The sequence below is a fragment of the Bos indicus x Bos taurus genome, chromosome 15 (genome assembly GCF_003369695.1).
Source record: "Bos indicus x Bos taurus breed Angus x Brahman F1 hybrid chromosome 15, Bos_hybrid_MaternalHap_v2.0, whole genome shotgun sequence".
In the NCBI taxonomy this organism is placed as follows: Eukaryota; Metazoa; Chordata; class Mammalia; order Artiodactyla; family Bovidae; genus Bos; species Bos indicus x Bos taurus.
The window spans coordinates 48,107,627-48,122,682 of record NC_040090.1 but is presented as its reverse complement, the minus strand read 5'-3'; the positions used below and the strand labels follow the sequence as shown (position 1 = coordinate 48,122,682).

General features: G+C 35.5%; 1 protein-coding gene across 23 annotated transcripts in view; it reads left to right on the top strand.

Moving 5' to 3' along the window:
* The window catches only part of SOX6 (SRY-box 6), a 723,815-nt gene that overhangs the window by 331,475 nt on the left and 377,284 nt on the right, over nt 1–15,056 (top strand). For all 23 annotated transcript variants that reach the window (XM_027563370.1, XM_027563368.1, XM_027563367.1 and 20 more), the window contains one exon: nt 7,220–7,427. In XM_027563370.1, coding sequence (XP_027419171.1) covers nt 7,220–7,427 — 208 coding nt within the window. The remainder of the gene's footprint in view (nt 1–7,219; nt 7,428–15,056) is intronic.

Below are 15,056 nucleotides of genomic sequence, written 5' to 3'. Positions count from 1 at the left end.
CTGTAGCTGGGACTTCCCCAACAGCTCAGCAATAAAGAACCCATCTGCAATGCAGGAGATGCAGGAGCCATGAGTTCAGGCACAGGGTCAGGAAGATCCCCTGGATGAGGGCATGGCAACCCACTCCAGTATTCTTGCCTGGAAAATCCCACAGACAGAGGAGCCTGGCAAGCTACAGTCCATGGAGTCACAAACAGTCCAACATGACTGAAGTGACTGAGCACATGCACACACATAGAGTAGCTGCTCTTGGACAGAGTGGATATAATCCATATGCAGTTAGGTTTAGTGGGAATTGATCCCTAGATAAAGCTAATTACAAATGTTGAGGTTATTGGAGCTTTGCGAGGGACCAGATCTTAGTGGAATTAATTAAGGATGACTTCATAAAGAAGGTGATTTTGAGCATTGATATTAAACAGAGTAACAGTTCCATATTTATTATTCCACTTAGTTGAATGAGTATAAATAAAAACCTAAACTGGTACCAGTGATTATCGTGACTATTTTCAGAATTAAAAATTGAAACCAAAGATAATTGGACAAAGGACATTTCAATAATAAGAGTAGGTATCATTTACTAAGTACTTAGATGATAGATACTTCCCTACGTGCTTTTTTCATTGTTCATTTCTCACATCAGCTATTTGAGGATATTATAACTCCATTCTATGAAAAGGCATAATCTAACTTCCATCCTCTTGACTGTGGATCAGCCATGGTGACTTACTGTTGAATAGATTGTATTGACAGTTATAGGGCATGACTTCACAAACTAGGTTAGAAACAGTGATATAATTTTATTCTGGCTCTTTTGAGGACATACACCTGTGGGAGGCCTGAACTACCATGTAAGAAGTCCAGCTATTCTGAGGCCAATATGCTGAAAAGAAAAGATCATGTGGAGAGATCACATAGAGGAAGATGTCCAAGGAACCCCAGCTTCCAACCCCAAGCTCTTAAAGTGTTCACTTTGTGAATAAGAAGCCTTTGAGCTTACAGTCTTAGCCACTAACTTAATGTCAACCTCATGACAGACCTTGAGACAGAACCACCCAGCCCAGATTCTCCTGAATTCCTGACCCATAGAAATCATTAAAGTTAATAAATCATTATTGTTGTTTTAAGCATTAAGTTTTAGGATAATTTTTATACCTTAGTTATAGATAACTAAGGTGGGGTATCTTGGAAATTTTGGAATTTGGGTTAATAACTGGAATTCCTGTCTCAAAAGTATGTAAAGCTCACGTCTGAAAATGTAAGGCAAGAAAGGATTTAGAAGGTAGTGTTACTGAAGTTATGGCATCTTTTACTCTTGAGAGTGATTTTAGGATAGTTTTGTGGAATGGAAAATCACTGAATTGGGTGTCAGAAAGCCTACATGTAGAATTCAGCTCTGCTAGTCCTACCTGTGTGACATAGGGAAAACCACATAACCTTCTGACTGTTACTTTTCTTCTTGCTAAAAACAAAGATGTAGAAATTCAGTACACAGTTCTTGGCAACACATTTTTAGAATAACATCTAGAGACTGGAGTATATCAGAGGAGAGTGATGAAGGGTCAGGAAACCATGTCAAATGGGAAATAGGTGTTGAAACTGAAGGAGTTTCATCTAAAAAAAGGACTATTTGCTTAATTTCTCCTTTAAGATATTTTGAACAACTTTAACATGGAACAGGATATAGATTGATTTTGTGGATCTTTTGAGGGCAAACAGGAAACCGTGGTTGATAATCATGAGGAATCTAGATTTTAGTTGATTAGGGATTCCCTTTTAAATAATTAGTTATTAGAAAATACTATTTAAGAGCCCTCGGCTGCAGAAATGCCCAAAGAAAGCTTGATTGCTTTTTCTGGTTTCAATACTGGGAAACTATAATGTACTAACTCTATAGACATCTTCAAGATGGCCAAACTATTCTCTTAAATTCCTTTTATATTTCCTCTAAGCATCTCTTTATAAAATGATATTGTTCTTCTTTATTGCATAAGCAATATATTCATTAATGATAAAACACAGATAAGCAAAAAGAAAGAAAAATTACCAATAATGTTATCACCATTTAGAAGTCACTATAAATATTTCAGTATATATCTTCCAAGTTTTTTTTTTGTGACCACGTTTATCCTTATGCATGCATGTAACAAGATTGAAGTTATACTAAATACAATATCTTTTTCTCCATTTGGTGCCTCCTCCCTTGTAAATAAATTATTTCTACAACATTTTTTGTTATTCATGTTCAACCTTGAACATATTAATAATATTTGTTTTCTAATTAAAAGTCTTATTGATGATAGAACATTTTCAAAATATATGTAATATCAAAAAGAAAATATAAAACTACCTATTATTTCAAGGGACTTCCCCAGTGGCTCAGCGGTAAAGAATCCACCTGCAGTGCAGGAGATGCATGTTCAGTCCCTGGGTCGGGAAGATCCCCAGAGGAGGAAATGGCAACCTCTTCTAATATTCTTGCTGGGAAAATCCCATGGACAGAGGAGCCTGGAGGGCTACACTCTGTCGAGTTACAGAGTTGGACATGACTGAGCACAGCACATTATTCCAAGACACAGGACCATTAACATTTTGTTGGAAATTCTGTCTTCTGTACATAATTTTTTCTTAAAAAATATATTGGTGTTTCTCACTAACATGCCAAAATAAGTTTACTTAACATGCATCACTTCACACATTTTGTTTTTAATATTGACTTCTCTATCCCTTCATATATGAAAATATCTTTACGTATTCTTAATTTGTGAAAATTGCTCATATTTTCCAGAAACTTTGCCTAATAACTATTTTAATACTACTGTATACTTTTTCAGTCATCTACATATAATTTTTGTACTGTGTTTAATTAATTTCCAGTGAAATGCTTTAGATAATCTGAACCAACACTGCTTTAGTCCTTGTATTGGTACTAGGTTCCTTTTAAATAATATTTTGAAATTTTATTCACTGTTTGGTGAGGGCAGTAAGGTTAGGGGCTAAGAGAAAACAAACGTAAGTTTTCTTTGAATGAGCTAATACTTACTCAGTGCCCTGTACACTCTTCTTTTTGTGATGTTCATGTGTTTAGCCATGTTATACATTGGTTGTTTTCATATGAAAGATCAAAAGAAGAGAAGTAATCTCCTTTATGTTATTTTTTAAAATTACAACTAACCAGCCTTCTTAAAAATGTTCGTAATCATATCCACATTGTAACATTAAGGCAAAGCACATTCATTTCATTGCCTTCTGTAGGGAATCAGTGTTTCTGAAAGTAGGCTGCATCAGAATGAGAGGACCTGTGCATCAGAATCACTTGGGATGTTTATTACATTTCATATTCCTGGGCACCACTCTTTGGGGTATGGCAGGAGGTAAGGGAGTCTGTATTTTCACATACTTGCCAGGGAATACTGTAAAAGTTTGAGAAGAACTGCTTTAAACAAATAAGCTGTGCTGCAGTAACATGCATCAAAACTTGATAGATGTGGTCATTGGGAATCTTGTCTCAGTTGGTAGTTCATAGGACCTATTTCATTTATAGGAAATTAAAGAATAGGTTGACCTTTTTTTTTTTTTCCTATGAGAAAACTTACTTAAAAGTTACCTACCTCCCTAGAACACAAATTAGAGATCCTTTGTCAAGTTTCTTTTTCTGATTTGTCGTTTTTGCCTTTTGTACATGCATGCTCAGTCATGTATCTTTGTGACCCCATAAACTGTAACCTGCCAGACTCCTCTATTCATGGAATTTTCCAGGCAAGAATACTGGAGCGGGTTGCCATTTCCCTTTCCAGGGGATCTTCCTGACCCAGAGATCTAACCCACGTCGCCTGCATTTGCAGGCAGATTCTTTGCCACCGTTCCACCTGGGAAGCCCAATGTTGCCTTCTTATCTAACAGTAAGCTCTTCACTGGGCTTCTGAGGTGGCTCAATGATAAAGAAGCCACCTGCCAATGCAGGAGGCATGGGTTCGACCCCTGGCTCAGGAAGATCCCCTGGAGAAGGAAATGGCAACCCACTCCAGTGTTCTTGCCTGGAAAATTCCATGAACAGAGGATCCTGGAAAGCTACAGTCCATGGGGCCATAAAAGAGTCAGACAAGACTTAGTGACTAAAACAGTGACAGCAACAACAAATCTCTTCTTTGAAAGTGTTTGGATTCATGTGCCCTTTTATTCTGATGAATTGACTATAGGCCTTCATTCATGAGAGGAATGTTTTAAGTTTTAGAAAATTAAAAATTAAAGACCATAAACGGTCGACTTTGCCCCTTTTCTTTGTTCCTAAGGATAGTGTACGATAACTTATACAACTGAAGTAATTTATGATTTCATCTTCTGCTGGTGTTGGTGCTTTTGTGCCATGTTGTAAGTAGTTGTTGTTGCTTTCTTGGAGAAAACATGACTTTCTAGCTTCTTATTATCTTCTTCTTGGCAGTGTTGAGCTACATTGCACAGATTATGGGGCTCAGGACAATATGGGTCATTGGTGAGGGAACCCATCATTGTTGACTGTGGTGGATGATGGTGACTACATTCTCATGAGTTAAAAACAAGGAACATAGCCTATCCAACAAGTAAGTGACATGAGTAAATTAGACTGGAATTAGTTCTGAGAGAAAAAATGGTAGTGTATGCAGCCTAAATTCTCTAAGGACTACTGTTGCTCAGGCTGACGAGACACTGCTAGTACCTTTCAACTTGGGAGTGACGGGAAAAATCCTCTTCATTATGGTCAGTGGTGAGTCATGTGTAGGTAACCACTTCCACGTAACTGTTGTTTTGAGTTGATCTTCAACCCCTTAGGGTGAGAGAGAGTTTGTTTCTTATTTATAGGCAGTAATATGAGAAATGAAAGTGATTGAAGCATAATTTATCAAGTGATGATTATTGATTCCAAAAAGCCTTGGTAACATTTCTACTAGGGGCACTATTAAGAGCTGAAATTGGCTTTGGCAAACATATGTGCTCAGTCTCTCGGTTGTGTCCCACTCCTTGCGACCCCATAGACTGCAGCCCACCAGGGTCCTCTGTCCATGGGGATTCTCCAAGCAAGAATACTGGAGTGGGTTTTCATGCCCTCCTCCAGGGGATCTTCTTAACCCAGGGATTGAACCCCAGGTCTCCTGCATTGTGGGCAGATCTTTACCATCTGAGCCACCAGGGAAGCCCAGAAAATCTCTTGAGTGTTTGTTTTCACAAAGTTGAGAGTGAACTGGGCACTCCAAGGAGCTGTGTACTAACCATGACTGACATCTAAAAGAAAGGGTTCCTCTGCATCACTCCATGGTTATTGTAAGCATTAAATACAATGTATTTCCTGGGAAAGAAAAGATCTGGGAACAATGTAAAGAAGCGCTCTCCTGCACATTAGTTTTATCCTTTTCAGCGTATTTCAGTGTAAATGTAATGAACATCTGCTCTGTGCTAGGTGCTTTTAGCAGTGCAATAGTGGAAAAAATTAAGATTTGTCTCATAGTAATTTAGAACAGCTTTATTGAGATATAATACGCATACTACACAATTTCCTTATTTAAATGTGTACAATTCAGTGGTCTTTAGTATATTCACAGACTTTACAATACTCAATTTAGTTCAGGACATATTTTTTTTTTTACTAAGCAATTACTTAGGTCCAGAGGGGGAAGAACTTCCTTGGCCTCCATCCTTAGATCTGTTTCTTCCCTCAGAATATGGTACCTGCTATTTACTAAGCACCACCTGCTTTAGGTTCAGATCTGTGCCTAGTTACTTTATGGATGTTACCTCATTATATGCTACCAGTAGCTGTGGAAATAAGTTTATTCCTTCCTTATACGCAATGACAATAATACCTAAATACCTAGCATTTATTGAGTATAGTTATCTTATTATATGGAAATGTATTTCTATAATCCCATTTTCCTTTTCACTCCCTTTCCTGCCAGTGATTAATTCTGTACCTTTTTTTTTTTTTTAACTCCAGCTTTTGTCCCATGCTCTTCCTCTAGCTCTTGATGCCTACTGGACTTTGTGTGTGTGTGTGTGTGAAGAAGGGTAGAGATATAGGAGCAATTAAGATTTTTAAACTGACAAGAATCATAAAGTCTAGATGCTTTATTTATTTCATACAAATTTTTTATCAGGAGAGAAAGTTCCCATACACATACAGACAAGGTGAATGCAAGACTACTAGTGGGCTATGGCCAATAATAGGTGCTTCAAGCTCTCAGTTCTGATTTGTAGCTCTCAGAGCTACAAGTGCATTTTCCTTTTATAAACTTTTAGGTGTTTATTATTTTCCATCTAAGATTTGCCTTTTTAAGAGGGACCTAACTATCTGACCAGTTAGCCAGCTTCTCTGTAATATGAGATAATTCTTGTGCGTTTCTATAACAAACTAGTCCTCTTGTTTAAAAAAAAATGTAAAAACAAATCATTTTTACGTGCCACATGAGAAATGTGTGTGACTATGTGCTAAAGTGTCAGTGGTAAGGATAAGGAATAGAAAAGGTTTCTGTAACTTTGACAGATGTATTTGGTGTTCAGTCACTCAGTCGCCAACTCTTTGCTGCCCCTTGGACTGCAGCACACCAGACTTCCCTGTCCTTTGCCATCTCCCGGAGCTTGCTCAAACTCATTGAGTTGGTGATGCCATCCAACTATGTAGAAGAAGAAAGAAAACAATTTTTTCTCAAAACACAGTACACAGAAATATTCAGGTTGCCTAACTTTCTGGCATTGATTTAGATATTTTATATATTCTCTGGTAAACAATTAATAATGGAGCCAATTTCTCTATTATTTCTAAATTTAGGGATAATGAATTTTTGTTGTTGTTGTATATGTTTTTTAAGCTGTGGGAAGAGGTTTGCTAATGTAAGTGTCAATTAAAAGAAAAGCTTTACCATTCTTATAATTAATAATTAAATCTGAACTATCTTAAACGAAGGGTATAAATGAGTAAGAAGCTGAAGTGTTCATTTTAAAATTAAATCTTTATACCACTTTTACTGTTTTTTAATTAAAAAAGAAAACCGTTTGAATCTGTAATTTCAGGTCAGTTCCTTTGATAATTATTTCTATAATGTTTGGTATTTTTTTTAAAAACAGAGATAATTAATGTATTTTATTTGTCCATCTCAGCTTCATATACTGTCATTCTGTTTTGATATTTTTCTCCAGTGATATACAAAGAAACAGGTTCTAATGATTTTTATTTTATTTTTTTTTCTAGGAGTCAGAGAATAATAAGTTATGTTCCCTATATTCCTTCCGAAATACCTCTACCTCACCACATAAGCCTGACGAAGGGAGTCGGGACCGCGAGATAATGACCAGTGTTACTTTTGGAACCCCAGAACGCCGCAAAGGGAGCCTTGCCGATGTGGTGGACACACTGAAACAGAAGAAGCTTGAGGAAATGACTCGGACTGAACAAGAGGGTATGTGTGGACTTAACTGTTGGGCTTTATTCTTTTAAAGATTCCAGCTTAAAAAAAAAAAAATGAGTGGGATTTCAAGGGCCAGAGAAGTGCATAATTGGCACTAGCAAGGAAAAAGTTATTCAGAGGTTACCATGGTGATGGCAGATTGTGATCCATTAGAAGTGTTAGGCAGATAGTTCCATTTTTCTACAACTCTGTGCATTTTACTTGATTCTTATAATAACAAATCAAGGTTTTAAACTGACTTTAAGCCTTGCTCTGGAAAAAGGTAGTATAGGTATTTTCTCAGCTGCAACACTATTTTTCATTTTTTCCTCCCATATTTCCTTTTAATGGATAGTATTTTATTATGAAAATATCAACTGTTTAAAAAGAAAAAAAGCCTAATGTATTTATCCTTATTTTTACAAATATCACAAACTTCTAAATATTATTATTTTACTTTCAAATGTTGTAGAATTGAGAGTTGAGGGTTTCTAATATTGTTAAAACAGTGTTCAAGGAGAGAATTCTTTGACACATGACATCTACTGAGACATCCACCTTCTCTCCTCTCTCTACAAGAGTCCACTTAGGTTAACCTAGGTCCTAAAAAGTAAATGAAAGGAAACTCTCTAATAATATGCTTAAATTAATCAACTCTAAGTGATTGCTATCCTGTGTATGTTCTTTCATTTTTTATGTACAGATTTTAGACTTTAAAATATAGAGTAATTAATGGCTCTGAATCACTACTTACATGTAAGTTAAATTTAAACCTCTGTGGTACTGTAGGGAAATAGGGATTTGATATAAGGGAATTTTTCATGTAACTTAATTTTATTCCATAAAAGGCTCAAAAATTTAAGAATTTCAGATTAACTTTTGTTACCTGTCCACAACATCAGCAATCTTGATGGAAGTTTCTGAAACGTATTACGTTTCCCAGGCTTACTAACTAGATTATATGGTACAAAATGTAAATTTTTTTGATGACTCAGGGTCATGAGGCAGTAGACTATAAACTCCAATTCCTGTCTAACAATTGTGTGACCCTGGGTAAATTTTTCAATCTCCCTCAATCTCAAAATTTAAAATTTTGTATGGTAGTAACCTGACTTCTTAAACATTTTGAGAATTAACTATAATAATTAATATGGGTCATTTGAGGTATTGTGATGATTGTTGTATCATAAATGTCAATTACTTTACCATGCTCTAATGTAATGATGCCCCCAGAGATCATTGAGATGATTGGGACAGTTGCTTTACAGTTATTTCTCTGCAATTATGAAACTTTGGAGTTCCTATGTGTGCTTGATTTAGATATCCTTTTTGGCACGCATGTGCGTGCGCGCATGTGTGTGTGTGTGTGTGTGTGTGTGTGTGTTGGTTTCTCTTTCTTTAATATCAGGTTTCAGACTATAACTTCTTACTTAGTTGTGAATAATTTCTAATTTCCCTCTTATCTTTATCTTTCAGTTATTTAATTAGATGATCATAACACTCTAGACACTATTTAAAATATGAATGCACATTTCTGGGTGAGTTTATGAGAGATTCTGGGCAATATACATACTCTTCAGTTCATAGACTCTGTACTGACTCTTGGCTCTTCAGAGACTTTATACTTCTCATTTGTGCCTATGTTCTAGAATAACTGAGGTTGCCATGTCAATAAACTCTGAATAAATGAGATTGCTTGATTACTTTTGTGATTCATCAAAAAGATGGTTTTAATTCTATAAGAAAGTACTTTTCAACATACTTTAGAGGGTTCTGTTATGTAAAAATAAAGAAGTTGATTTGTGATGATTTTTTAGGGGGAAGGGTCTAGACTGTTAGGGAATTTAAACTCATTCTTCTCTTGCAAGCAATGGTTAGTTTATTTTTCCTCTTCATTACTGTGTGTTATAGATTTGATTTAAGAGTGGCACTTTCAGTATGAGACCTCTCATTTAAGAGTCCTTTATCATTATATTCCTATTATTAAAGAATGTTTTTTATGTACATTATAGAACTTTGTTTTCTAAAATACATATATTTTAGGTATCAGAAATTCAGACATTTTTAGTGCATATCAACATATATAGTCCACTAAGTACAAATATGAAATGATAAAAACTGTGCTCATCAAACCCACAGATTCCAAAAATCTAGGAGAAATGCTGAATATACTGTATGAAAGAAACAAAAACTTGAAAGTTTTTGACAAACCCAAAATATAAACTTTAACTCATCAAGATAAAATTTAATAGATGTTACTGTCAAGTCCAGAGGCTGTGACCAAAATTCCTATCTGCACAAGTAATTACTGGAGAAAATTTAAATAGCAGACACACGATTAAAAAAAAAAAACCCACGTATGAGTTTTAGGTGATAGAGCAATGGAGTCAGGATGGTGAATATTGCCAAAAAATTGACAGTGCTATCCTAGTCAGCATTACAGAATTAATGTTTGTAATTACATACCTAGAAATACAGTATGTAAGATTCAAGAGGCCCCCGTCTCACTAAACATCTTGCTAAAGAGAATGCATCTCAAGTATTGTGTTAAGGTGAGAATTACTACACTTTAAGAGGAACTCCGAAGCATTGGAATATTCTCAGAGAACAATCAATATAAGAACAGATACAGTAACATAAGAAGAAGAAGAATGGGAGGAACTAGTAATATCATCATAAATATTATATATCACATACTTTACTTTATAATAGGACCAACTACCTAACAGTGTAGTTGTCCAGGTATGGAAAACTTTCTTTGGAAGGCAATAAATTACCTTTGGAGGTATGCAGAAATCTTAATTGCTATCTTTAAAGGTTATTGTAGAGGAGAGGTGATTGGTCTTTTTCTTCCAAGACTATGAATTTTTATGAACTAAATATGCTTATTTAGTATTCTGTAGTTCATGGCATATTTTTAATAGCCCTAATCAAGAGCTTCATAGTATCATGATTATTTTTCTACAAGTTTTTTTTCTTATTATGCAAGGTGCTACATTAGAACTGAGGGGTTCTTACCATGATGCTTTATTTTTTTGGCTGTGGATCCCTTTGGTGGGTTGATGATGCCTACAGGTCTATCCTTATTTTAAATGCATAAAGTAAAATTCATGGAATTATAGAGAAAATGAATTATATTAAAATGTTAATTTAAAAATGTTGTGATATGGCAGGAAGTACTATTTTACTAATGGATTAAACACAAGATCTACTGGAAGGACTAAAAATATATGTGATAAGCATAAAAGGTATTTTGAGATAATCTTTAAGTACAATGTAATCTATATATTATTATTCTATTGATTATAATCTCACAGATACTATGAATTTATTATTTGTTGCCTGCTTTGATAATTTAAAGAAATCACATTTTCAGTTAAAAATATTGGTGAAAAATATCTTTTTTCCATCCAAATTTGCAGACTTCCTGAATGCTATGGATAAATTCGGGGTCTGTGGAACCTAGGTGAAGAACCACTATGCTACATGATATTGCATACCTATCATGAGTAAAGCAGAGGTCTCTAAACTTAAAGAGTTTATATTCTAGTAAAAGGTATAAAACACAGACAAAATGAACTCTAATTCAGTGTTGTTTAATATGTCGTTTAAAGTTGCATGAGTGCTATGTAGATAAAATGTTATAGGAGTTTACAATATAGATTGTGCCTGCCTAGGAAACCATGGAAAGGTTCTCTAGGAAAAGTGGGTCATAACTGGTTGGAGAATGAAAGAAAGTATACAGGCAGAAATGGAGGGGAGGGACATTTCAGTCAAAAGGAACAGGCAGAGCGCTTTAAAACAGCAGAGAGTTCGAGTTCTACTTTAAAGTATATGAAGATGCATATGCCGTGTAAAACTGAAAAAGTTGGTTCTGTTCATCACAGAGGCCCTTTAATTCTTGGCTTAGAAATTTGAACTTTATACTGAAGGTTATGGGGGAACTATTGACTATTTTTTAGCACAATAAATTGATGGAGTAGAGCTTTCCTCCAAGAAAGTTAATCTGGCAGCACTGTGTTGGATGTTTGGGAGTACAGAGAGACATTAAAGAAATTGTTTCAGGCTAGAGATAATGAGGGCCTGAACTAAGGCAGCAGAAACAAGAGAGGAAAAAGGGGTGCATATGGAAAAGATAATAGGAGATAGAACTGTTAGGACTCAACATTTAAAGTGAGGATATCAATAGAGAGGAGTTGTTTAAAGGTAGCTTACAGTGAGTAGTAGGATGGAACTATAGTTAATGAGAAAAGTAGAGCAAAATGTTTTGGAGATTGGAGTAATGAGGATTCCTATTTTTTATTTTGAGTTTGATTCCTAATTTTAACTACTTGCTTGGAGCAATGGAACAGAACAGTAGGATGGGAGAATCAAAATAATTATAGTAAAGGTCATTAATAAGCTTTGATAGATTTATGATTTTATAATAATTATATTCTAGTTCCAAGGAAGTATAATAGCTCCACCAATATTTGCCTGACTTGGACTTTTTAAAGCCCCATCTCCTTATCTGGGACATCGCTTATCCCATGGGATATATAAAAGCTTTCAGATGCATTACTCGCCTCTTCCTCACTTCTACTTCCTGGTTTGAAGGCCATACTTCATGAGTGGCAAGCTTGTGTGACTGACATAATGAATGACCTTCCTGAGTCACTCTAGTCCTGGAATATGTTTTGACTCTATCAGACTAAATACCCTCCACCCCCACTTCGTCTCATATACAGGAACTGATCTATAAAAAGTTTATTTATTGTGGTCTATTTTAAAACAATATCTACATGATAAAACAAAAACTCTCCAAAGAATAATAGGGAAGTTATTCTCTTACAGGTGGATTCTTTGATTAACCAAATAATTGTCCACTATTTTATGTGCCATTCTCTCAAGGAATATCCTCTCCAGAGCAGTGATTTGACTGGATTGCTGAAGCACTGATGAACCAAGGTGTTGTGTCTGAAGTGCTTCCTCTGAAAGTAAGATTTGTGGGAAATTAGGCAAGGTTTCTATTTTCTTGTAAATTTAACTCATTTTTTTTCTGCCATATCTAGATACATTGGCAGGTAGATAGATAGATATGTGTGCAGATACATGGAAAAATGGATGGATAGAATGAATATCAAAATCTACATTTTAAAACTGCTGATATTGGTGGATATAATATGCAGAAAGACTTTGATTAATAGATTCAGGTTTAAATGCTTCTAAGATAAAAATCCTTCAGTTGGGGTTAAATGATGAATTTTAGTTATCCTTGTATCACCCATCTTGTTGCCAATGTAGCTGGGCTCTAACATAAGCGACAGTTGTCAGAAAATGAATACTTTAAAAAGGACTTCTATATCTAAATACATATATTTAATCAGAGAGTCCTTTGGCTTCTGAAAATAAGTTGTCTAATGAGAATTTCATTTGAGCAGCTGTGACTGAGGAGGTCAACAGGCATTGCCTAGGAGAATATGGCCCAGCTGGTTAAATCTGGTTGTTGTCGTGATTTAAATGGTCAAGTGCTGCTTGTAATCCAGGACCGTCTGTTTGTAAAGGGAAGAGTGAGTGCTTCAGCATAATGTACAGCTGTTTTAATCTCTCTTTAATAATAGTGCTTCAGCCACTATCATGTCTCATGCATCATACTACTAAGTATATGATCCTAGACTGGATGAACTGGTTTGGGACAGGTCCTGGAGTCATGTGAGATTGCAGAGAAAGGGATATAAACAGCTCTCACAAAATAAGAGTTTCTTTCTTTTTCCTCCTTTAGGAGACTTATATTTTAGGTGGTAATTATTGTGATCAAGAGGGAGTGATGAAACTTGCAGTTAAAAATATTAGAATAAATGTGCTATATTTGATAGAGGCCATAAGCTTAAAGGGAAATATGCAGGGTGTAGGTACAATGTCATAGAATGTATGCTGGTCAGAAATTAGAGTATTTGTCCAGTGGAATTGTGCTTCAAGATATGATAATAATGAAAGTATGTGGATTCATTTGACTGTTTATGTGGAGAAAGGGCAGGAGCATTTGAGCTTTGGATTCCTGGTGGGATAGGCTTTCCAATGGATTATGCAGCTGTTGCCCAGCACAAGAATGAACACGTGTTTATGTATCTGATGGATTATTATCATTATTCACATCTCTAAACAATAATTTGGATTTCTACATATATTTTCACTGAATTATATTTAGTAAGCATATATGTTGGTATGTATTGCTTATCTGATGTCAATAGCTTTTGCTGTACTAAAAGAGGAGTGTGATATAGTTTAAACAATGGGAAAACTCATTTTTGAAAGTCATATGTTTTTTGAGTGAGCTAGATCTGGGTTTGAATGTAAGTTCTAATATTTAGCAAGGTAGTATAGTATACTGATTGAGTGTGGACTCTGGATCTAGGCTGTCTCAGCCTCAGTTTAGCATTTGCCAGTTGGATGACATTGGGCACCCCTCTGTGTTTTCTCAGCCAAATATTGGACATAGTTATAGAGCTATCATGAAAAGAAAAAGATTTAGTTAATGCAACTAAAACATTTAGAGCATTACCAGTTCATAGTAAGTGCTCAATAAATGTAGCCAACTTTATTTTCTAGTCTTAGGCAAATAATTTTATCCTTTTGTGCTTCAGTTCCCTCATCTGTAAAACTGGATAAATGGTATCTACCTTTCAGGGTTGTGTCAGAATTTGATGCCATACACACACACACACACACACACACACACACATATATATATATATATATAAACATAGCTTATATAACTATAATTATTATTACTATTGCTATTATAACTACTATTACTGATGTCATTTGAAGAACGTTTTTTAAAGAGAAATATTTTAGGAGTCTTATCCTGTACCACAGACAGAACCATAGGAAATGTCCCATGGTGTGAGGGGATTTAACATTTGGCAGCAATGACGTACTTATTTTCTGGAAGAGCAATTCAGCTTAACTCTCCTTTCAGGCTTTTTGGAAAAGCTGATACTAAAGTTTCCCCGCTGGAAGCCAATCTTCCCTGCTGAGAAATATGTGGAATATGGTGTTGTCAGTGGGAGAGTTGGTAAAGACTTGGATGAGGTTTTCAGATAATACCCAGTTAAAAGTACTGTGTTCCTGTTAAAGAAAAAAAAATCTATTAAAAGCCCATGCTAAAAAATATAAAAGTTTAACATTCGTACCATGCTAGAGCATTAAAAGAATCTTTTAAAGCAAATTTTATGGATATTAGGTTTTTCAGTTCAGTTCAGTTCAGTCGCTCAGTCGTGTCTGACTCTTTGCCACCCATAAACCGCAGCACACCAAGCCTCCCTGTCCATCACCAACTGCCAGAGTTCACCCAAACCCATGTCCATTGAGTTGGTGATGCCATCCAACCATCTCATCCTCTGTCATCCCCTTCTCCTCCTGCCTTCAATCTTTCCCAGCATCAGGGTCTTTTCCAATGAGTCAGCTCTTCACATCAGGTGGCCAAAGTATTGGAGTTTCAGCTTCAACATCAGTCCTTCCAATGAACACCCAGGACTGATCTCCTTTAGGTTTTTGCCACTGTTCTAATTGAAGGTTATATTGGTGAAATATTTAGAATACCAAGATCCAAACCTTTCTTTATATTTTTCATTTATGGGAGAAGGTTTTGGACTTTTG